This window comes from Panthera leo, chromosome B2, assembly GCF_018350215.1.
Source record: "Panthera leo isolate Ple1 chromosome B2, P.leo_Ple1_pat1.1, whole genome shotgun sequence".
Taxonomy (NCBI): Eukaryota; Metazoa; Chordata; class Mammalia; order Carnivora; family Felidae; genus Panthera; species Panthera leo.
Genome location: NC_056683.1, coordinates 23359507 through 23368940, shown reverse-complemented (window position 1 = coordinate 23368940; position 9434 = coordinate 23359507). Strand labels below are relative to the sequence as shown.

General features: G+C 49.9%; 1 protein-coding gene across 1 annotated transcript; it reads left to right on the top strand.

Moving 5' to 3' along the window:
• The first annotated feature begins 2674 nt into the window (after positions 1 to 2674).
• On the top strand, positions 2675 to 4572 carry PPP1R3G (protein phosphatase 1 regulatory subunit 3G). The gene has a single exon (XM_042937243.1). It carries the CDS (start codon positions 2924 to 2926, stop codon positions 3959 to 3961), a length of 1038 nt encoding a protein of 345 aa, XP_042793177.1. The 5' UTR covers positions 2675 to 2923; the 3' UTR covers positions 3962 to 4572.
• Positions 4573 to 9434: the final 4862 nt, after the last annotated feature.

Below are 9434 nucleotides of genomic sequence, written 5' to 3'. Positions count from 1 at the left end.
TGTGTACATGGAGGCTTTCATATTCAGTGTAAGAAACGAAGACCCAAAGAAACGGATAGGCCTGAGAGCTTATGTACCATTTTAACAATGATGGATAAGTCAGGGGACGTGGCAAGACGAAGGAAAAAAGGGTCTGGGCTAAAAGGGTAAAATGTGGGAAAGGGACCCAGAAGTACATGGGGAAACTAGTGGAAGCTAAGGTCTATTTTAGTAGGTTTGTTTGTCCAGATTCAAATTGGTGTCAACTCTGTCTTGATGATAAGAATGTTCTCCTTTTCCTGGTACAAGAAATCTATGCCATGATTTTGGGTAGAAAGGAGAGCCCTTCCTGTATCTGCTGTTTCTCAATTGTCTTCACCTCAAAACAATCAATGTGTCTGCTGTAGTGTACATGTTTGTGTCCCTTCAAAGTTCCTATGTTGAAATCTAACCCCCAATGTGAAGGTTTTAGGAGACTGGGCTTTGGAGGGTAATTGGGTCATGAGGGTGGGGCCCTCATGGATGGGATTAGTGCTCTTATGAAAGAGACTCAAGAAAGACCCCTTGTTTCCTCCGCCATGTGAACCCCTTCCACCCACATTCCCCACACTCCCACCCACACGGGGCCCATACAACTATGGGCTGAAATGTTACCTGCAGGCCTATCTGTTCACTCCCACTCACCTTCCTCCTGGAGGCCTCCCTGGCTAGGTTGCATCCTTCTTAGCATCTGCTAGTGTGGCCAAGCCTGTATTTGCTTTTTGGTTAATGTTGGTCTCCTCCAATATACTGAGAGCTCCCTGAGGGTGAGGTGTTCTAACACTTTCACTAAAAAGAAAAGAGAGTTGCTGGGCCTAGGGCCCTGCATAACCCTGAGTCTGACACCTCCTTGAGTCCTACTCCTTAGGCACCTCACCTCCTGAAGTCCCTTGTCCTGCAGTGGGCACATGGCCCTGATGAGGGCAGTAGCCCAAAGGGTCACCACAACCTCAAAATCTCTTTGAAATCCTATTTTAATCTTCCAAATAATTTTCAAATTTTGTGTTTAACTCCATAATATGTAAATATTTACCTAAATGTAAAAATAATGTCTTCTTCCCCAAATCTTGGAGTTGTTCAGGGAGACACACAGAGTATCACGTGCCTCTTGTAAGCTTCCAAGTTGACATGCAATCATGGAATTCTATATTGGGCACCCAAGGACCTACCACCCTAACAGGAAGATGGCAGAGCCCCTTCCTCAGGAGCATCACACCCCCAGCCCTGGCTTCCTAGTGATGGGAGAACTCTTCCCTCTTAATTGCCCAGGGTTCAAATCCCACCACACCTAGCTGTGAGGCCTGGGCAATGAAAAATCCTTCACACTTCTATGTCCCACTTGTAGAGTAGGGATGATGCTCTGAGAATAAGATCAGGCAAGGAGGATCAGTTCAAACCAACATTTGCTGATGGCTGGGTGCTCAGTCAATATTAGTGATTAATATGACCCTTACTCCCTACTCTCCATCTTATGCCTGCCTCCTCACCAAAATGCCTAAGGTGCTGGCCCCTTTAAATTCTGCCAGACCATAAGGTATTTTAGTTACCATGCCTCAGTTAAATGACCCGGGTAGGTTGGCTTTTCTTTTTTTTTTCTTTTCTTTTCTTTTTTTTCCCTGAAATACTGTATCTATGTTTCTAGAATCCCTAGCTTTTTACACAAGTAACTCCACACGTCCACACAGGTTTATACGCAGGTCCCCAAAATGCGGTCCCTGGAGCCCAGCATCGGCATGACCTTGTTGGAAATACTTTCAGCAACACTCAATCAGAAACTCCAGGGTGGCGCAGGAATGTTTTCACAACCCCTCCAGGTGACGCCGACGCGCGCTGATGTTTGCGAGACACTGACTTTGATCAAGGTAAAGTTAGCCTTAAAAACAGACAAAACCAACAACAAAAACTCACTACCGAAGGTCTCCCCAGTGCCCAGGTTCCACGTTCCACCGGTAGAGCCGCAGGTCGGCCGCTTCGCAGCCCTAGCGCACGCCGAGGCCCCTCGGGGCCTCGGGGAGAGGCAGTGCGCGCGGCGACGGTCCCGCGGGGCCCCGGTCCTCAGGGCCCCGGAGCGCGGCGGGCGGGACAGGGGGAGGAGCGGGGACGTGCTCCCGGGCCCCGAGCTAATGGCCTCCGGCAGCTCTCGGCGCAGAGCCGCGTCCCCGCCCCGGACTCGGCCCCAGCCCCCGGGCGCCGCCACTGCGGGAGCGCCGAGGCCAGCGCGCCGGCGGGAGAGCGGGACTGAAGCCCGGGAGCCCCGAAGTTTGGGAAGGAAGGAAAAGAAAGCGAGGGAGGCGCTCGGCGCTCTCGGTCCGCTTGCCCGCAGGCGAGCTTCCCTAATTGCGCGCCTGCCCCCGGGGACTTCCCCGGCCTCCGAGACACCCGGGAGGAGACGGCTTTGCGACCCTCCAGAGGGCGGACCCGTCCAGACCTGGGGCAACTTGACGCGCCGGAGGAAGGCAGTTCGCGCCCGAGTCCACGAAAGCTGAGCGCCAGTTCACCCGAGGAGCTCCGGAGGCAGGACCGACGCGGGCCCCGCCGGGGTGGGCGGGAGGGAAAAGGGAGCCCCCAACTTCCAGAGAGCCGTCTCCACCTTCTACCTCAGCCTTCGGGAAGCTCGCCCGCTCGCTCCGGCCCGCGCCGCCCAGCTTCCCGGTGTTCCCACGGCCTGCGCCTCCCCGCCCCGGGCCCTCCCCCGCCGCTGGCAGGTTCAATCCCCAGAGCCGGCCCCACGCCGGCATCCTCCTCCCACTTCGCGCCGGGTCTCCGCCACTAAAACCCGGGGCTACGCAGTGGGACTGTCTTCTCAGCTCCAGCCAGGGGCGGGCTCTGCGCGCCCTTGCAACGACCCAAGGTGTTAAGTCTCCAGGGAGAAGCGATACGGACAGTCCCGGGGCCAGACAGCGTCATGGAGCCCCAGGGGGCGCTAAGTTTGGAGAAACAGGGACCTGCGCTCTTTGGAGAGCCCCCGCCAGCCGAGGGGCTGCCCACTCCGGGGGGCGACGGCGGCGGCGCGTCGGAAGCCCCGAGCCCCGACGCTGACCCCTTGTCCGCGGAGGAAGAGGCCGCCTCCCAGGAGCCGGAGGAGCTGCTGGAATGCCGCCGCCGCCTCCCGCGTTCCTTTTCCCTGCCCGCGGACCCGATCTTGCAGGCGGCCAAGCTGCTGCGCCAGCGCCAGCAGCTTGGCCTGGGGCTCGGCCCGGAGGGCGGCGAGGGGGCCGAGGGCTTGCCGCACGGTCCCGGCAGCTGCTGCGCCAAGTGCAAGAAGCGAGTGCAGTTCGCGGACGCGCTGGGGCTAAGCCTGGCCAGCGTGAAGCACTTCAGCGAGGCGGAGGAGCCACAGGTGCCGCCCGCCGTGCTCTCCCGCCTGCGCAGCTTCCCCATGCGCGCCCAAGACCTGGAGCAGCTCCCCGGCCTGCTGGCCGCGGCGGCCGCGACCGCGGCCCTCTCTGCGCCGCCTCCCCGGCTTCGGCCTCTTTTCGAGCTTCCCGGGCCCAGCGCCGCCGCCGAGAGACTGCGGCGGCAGCGCGTGTGCTTGGAGCGCGTGCAGTGCTCGGCGCCCTCGGGAGCGGAGGTGACGGGCTCCGGCCGGGTGCTGGGCTGCCCCGGGCCGAGAACCGTGGCGGTGCGCTACACCTTCACCGAGTGGCGCTCCTTCCTAGACGTGCCGGCCGAGCTGCAGCCCGAGCCGCCGGCGGAGCCACAGCCACCTGAGGCGCCGTCGGGGGGGCCCGGGGACGCCGAGGAGGAGCCAGGCGCCGAGCGTTTCCACTTCTCGCTGTGCCTGCCCCCCGGCCTGCAGCCCCAGGAGGGGGAAGACGCGGACGAACCGGGCGCCGCGGTCCACTTCGCTGTGTGCTACCGCTGTGCCCAGGGCGAGTACTGGGACAATAACTCGGGGGCCAACTACACGCTGCGCTATGTGCGCCCTTCCGACGCGCTCTGAGCCCAAGGCCGGGCTCCAGGCCGCGCGCCTCCCCAGAGCACCCGGGTGACCTGCGGGGGCGATTTGCTGAGCCCCGTACCTCGGGGAAGGAAAGGAGGGAGCCGTTCACGGCAAACTTTTCACCAGGACGGATCCGGCGAGTGAGCCTTGTGAGCACCGTAACTCCTCGCCCGTTGTCTCCTCGCTTAGGCCTTCCTCCGCTGCTTCTGGGATTCTCGCTCTGCGTCAGAATGGGAAGAAATTCTCAAGACTCTGAGCCATAGTTTCCTCCAAGAAAAAGTCTCCTGACCCTTGTGCCTAATTGTAAGACCTTGGGATTTGTTTAAAACTATAGACAAAAGTGTTTTCGCCGTTGCTGCTTGTTGGAGATGCCTGAGTCTCAGGGAAAGGACAGGCATCCTGCCACATCATGCCAGGAGAATGCACTGGACCCTGGGCGTGAAGGGGAGCCTTCGCACAGGGGCCTGTTTCTCTGAGAAAACCGGGTGGGGCCTGGGCTGGGCCGTCCTTTTCTCTTAACTGGGATCTGGGAGATGTTTGCACAGACTGGACATTACTTACTTGGGCCTATGTGTACGCATGTTCTTTAAAAAAGTAAAGGCAACTTGCACACTCTTTTACGCTGTACTTTATATTTCAGCTCCTGGGGAGTTTGGGAGGTCTTGACAGGTGATCTTCCTCAAATAGTTAACAGTATTTTCAAGTTTCTTTCCTCCAATCCTTGCTCTCTGATGTGGAAAGGCCCAGATTTCCTATTCTGGGCAAAAATGTTCTTTGAAATGTTTTGTAGGAGGGTTCTGTCCCCTGCCAAAATGAGGTGGTTGGTCAATTGATACATTAGAGTAATCCCGTCGACCTGTGTAAGCTGCAGTCACCAGCCCTCAACCCCCTTGTATAGGCGGAGCACATAATAGCTGCTAGACTTCTCTGGGCCTTTAGCAGCCAGAGAAGCTGGACTTTCCAGTGGTTGGGTGATTGGAGGGTGTGTGTGTGTGTGTGTGTGTGTGTGTGTGTGTGTGTGTGGAATGGACAGGTGTCTTTCTGTCTTTAGTCAGAGCCACAATGGGTAGTGATGACCTGATAGGAGATGAAGCATGCCCAGCAGGTACATGTTGTCAGAACCAGATGGGTGCTGTGCACACTGGCCTTCGTCACTCAGCTGCTGATGCTGTGGATGCCAAGATAAAGTGGCTATGTATGAGCAGGGCAGGTAAGTATCCTGGCTGAGGACCTGATTTTTAACCACACCTTGGTTACCCCTTGGGAATTTGTCTTTCTTTCGTTTTCATTATTTTCCAGCACATGATGAGTACAGTCAGTTCATTTTGTAATGGTAATCTTTAAGAAGGATGGTTTCTACCATTGCTGTATAGGAACCAGGGTAGGCATACCACAGCCCATGGGCCTAATTCAGCCTGAAGCCTGTTCTCGTAGGGCCTGAGAGCTGAGAATGCTTTTACATTTGTAAACAATTGGAAAAACTCAAAAGAAGAATACTGTTTTGTGACACATGAGCATTATATGAAATTTACATTCAGTTTCCATAAATGAGGTTTTACTGGAACACAGCCATGCACATTCATTTACATATAATCTGTGACTGCTTTCCTGCTAAGTAAAGTTGAGTAGATACAACAAAGGCTATATGGCAAAAGATAAAATATTTACTAAGTGGTCTTTTATCTGGGTCTAGAAAAGTAGTATTTTTTAACAGTAGATGCTGAGAGTTACACTTAATAAAGTAGCTAAACTTTCAGTAAGGCTTGCCACTTGAAATGAACCTCTTGTGGGTAGAGGTAAAACTGTTCACATTATTTTCAGTAATCTTGGTTACAATAAACACTAAGACACCAAATGTACCATTATTACTGTGCAAGGGGGAGAATCTACTTGTCCTCTTTCATATAAGAAATAATAATAAATCAGTACGACTGAAATATAGCATCTATCTGAACTGACATCAAGTTACAGAAACTGCCAGATACTTCCATGCCTCAAAATGAGATGTCTTAAGCCATGGAAATATTTAATTTAACCTCTGCTTTGGAGACATTCCTTTTGACTATAGCAGTGGTTGCCAAAGGTAATTGATCATGGGGAAAAGTTTCAAATAATTATTAGCGGAAAGCCATCCGAAGTTCATTATAATTTATGCTTGGAGTAAAGCAGACTAAAAAATAGTCATGTCTATGAAACAATGAATACTTAATTCACATACACTTATAAAAAGTTTTATAACCATAGAAATAAGCAATTTTAACAATTGCATTTTTACAATTTTTTACAATTTTAACAATTGCATCATTTTTCTGTTACTAAATACAAAAATTATCAAGCTTTTTCATGCAACGCCCCATACTGAGTTCTGTATGCCACTTCTTTTTAAAAAATACATTATTGCATAAGAACACTTAGATAAATATATTTTGTATTTTTCTTATGTGTTTATGAATACATTTTAGTTGAAACATATTGCTAGTGTATATGGCCTATAGCACAGTTTGAAATGCCAATTCATATGATAATTATGCATTATTTTTGGGTTGCTTGGGATTATTTAAAATTAAACAAGGATGAAATTAGGAGCCCAATAACATGATCAAAATAGAGATCCCCTTGTCTGGTATTCTTCAAAAGGGTAACCCTTCAAATATGGAATAAAGTAAGAAATGGATTTTAAAGAGGTATGAAGAGCAAATTTTTTATTTAAAAAAATTATTGACTTTCAAAAGTATATTTTGGAATTCAAGCAATGAATCTTAAAAGTACTTATTTCATAATATAATGAAAGTCAAACCTGGCTTTCAGGTGAGGAAATCTAGCTTTGCTGTCTCACAAATCCTGGAGAATAGTTTTTCTAAGGTTCAGAATTTTGTAAAAGATTTGGAACAGCCCAGTCTTTCTGTACATGGTTATGGCCCTTCATACATTAAGTATTAAGCAATCTTCTAAATGTCAATTTTATAAAGTGCCAACTTTTCATTATAGACTGATAACAAACATTTTGTAAAGAAACATAAGGAAGTTAAATAGGTTTTGTTTTTGAAGAGGTAGTTTCAAAAGAAGGGGCGATACTGGCCAGACCAAGGAAGTGTTTGAGAGTATATTTCCAGAGTGGAATGAAAATTCACATGCTCATCCCCCAAAGCAAAATTCCAACAATTCACTTGTGGGGTTTTTTTTCAGGAATATTTACCTTGAGTAAGGGAGTGAGGGGGGAGGCTGTCATTCTAGTTGAAATGCTGAAATGTAATAGCTGAAGTATCTATTAGCTCTAATGATCAAAACTCAGTTCTGCTCAGCTCACTTAATGATGCTGAATTTTACCAGAGAGATTCCAGCATCTTCTTTATGGGCAAGTGGGTCCATGGATCACTGGGTCAGGAAATGTTGAATGAAGTGTGTGTCCTTATCTGAGGTCTCAGAAGCAGTGGCTGGAAAATGTAGCAGTCTGTATGGAACAGAGTTTCCCCTTACAATCCCCAGGTTTATGAAGCAGGGTGATCAGGACGTTCCAAGACTTCCCTCAGGGAGACAAGGATCCTGCTTCAGTGAAGTACTGGATTAGGATCCTGGAAACCCAGCAAGCTCTGGGGGATGCTGACATGCCTCTCTTCATAGGCAGCAGGGCCACAGCTCCAGCAGCCTTCCTATAGCACGTGGGGGTGGAGCAGTTGTCATCCACCAACCTTAGCTGCAGGGCCAGGGGAACTTTGTCCGGTTGGGTGCTCAGTGGGCTTTCCACCTGACCATGCCCTCACCTGCTGTGCCTTTCCTCCCTGACCCGGGCTGAGGGCTTCCCTGGTGATGCTGTGGTTCGTGAGTCTGCTCACTCGCAGCAAAGCTGAGCCTTCTGCTCATTTCATTTTTGGAGTTGTAGTGTTGGACTATACATTGTTTCGCGAGTTCCCCATCTTGCTGCTATCTAGCACAGCAGGTGCGCATATTTGAGTATGCCAAGTTTTTTCATTTCCTGACTCAGTCGTGTTTCTTAAGAGCGTGTGGCTTGGAGCCACTTGGAGTATTGTGATTTGTGTCTCATGTGCTTTGTCAGGACTGCAAAGAACAGCCTTCGAGAGGAAATGGGATGCTTTCCTTTTTTGTGGCATCATGGAACTGAATCAAATGTGTATTTTTGATTTAGGCAGTGGAGCACAGGTTTGTGGGTTAAAGACAGCACTGTGACGTGTGGCAACTTAATAAGCAAATCCTGACAAACAGGGAGCTGTTTGCAGTACAGCCTTTGTGCAGCCAATTCCCACAATGCCGGGGCAAGGATAGTCTTCCAGATATCGGGAATGTGCTCGTGGTAGCCACACAAGGGCAAAGGGCTTGGACTAGGGTGGATCCTGACAGCCTGGGCTCAGCCTGGTGACCCCTGCTTTCCTTCTCCAGAGCAGTCCTGGCCCATCCTGCAGATCAGCAGGTGAGTGCCCGAGGCCCGCTGGGAGGGGCTGACCCAGCTCTCTCTTCCCGACTCCGACTCCGTAATAGACACATTTCACTAGGTGACCTGCTGTGTTTTCATGTTCCTCTCTGGACTCCCTGTAGAGGATTGGGGAGACTACCGGAAAGCAGCCCTAAATGGTCCTTTAATCCTCCAAGGGCTGGTTGTTGGAGTGTTAAATATTTTAACTTTAGACTCATTAGGATTTAAACTTTTTTGAATCTTTTGGGTAGGCTTTGTATTTGCGTTTTGTGGAGTCTAGTTCTTTGACCTTGGCCGCCTCTGAGGGGACAAATATTGGCAAGGAGAGAACAGAGTCACATTTCAGCTGAATATCGATTGTTGAGTTGGCGAAGATCAAGGGTTTACGTTTAAGATGCGCTGGTGAGATTTGCCAGTGAGTCTAATAGAAGAGTAAAAAGTCTATTTAAGTCATGAGTTCAGAGCCAGTTCAACCGGGAAATGTACGTATCTACAAACATCTCTGGCAAAGCAAAGATATTTTAGACTAACTTACATTTAGACCAGTCTAATTTCTCCATGATTGTATTTACTCATCATCCTGTTCTTATAGTTGGCAGCGTTCAGGTCCTTTGAAACTTGTTACCTGAGGTCATTTCCCAAGGAGAGTCAACAGCATCCTAATGCATCCTGAAATGGGAAATTCTGTCTGAAAATCTGAATTGAATGAAGATGGAAAACAGGTAGATTTTTGTGAACTAAGCCTGAAATATTTAATCTCCAAGTTGAAAAATTCATGAGCACATCGCGCAGATGGCTTTTCTGCAAATAGCTATGCACGTGTTATGTTGAGGAAGCATCCACTCCAGCAGATGAGAAATTGATGGTCACGGGAAACGAATAGCCTTTAGTGGGGACACCTCGCAGTGCTCTCTAGAGGATGTATTGCTACATCTCCTCCCTCGAAGTCTTTGGGTAAAACACCCTTGCTTTTAGGAGGCTGTTCTGGGGTAGTGAAAGAGGTTACAATTTCTTGGAGAGGATAAGGTTTTTTTTTTTTTTTCC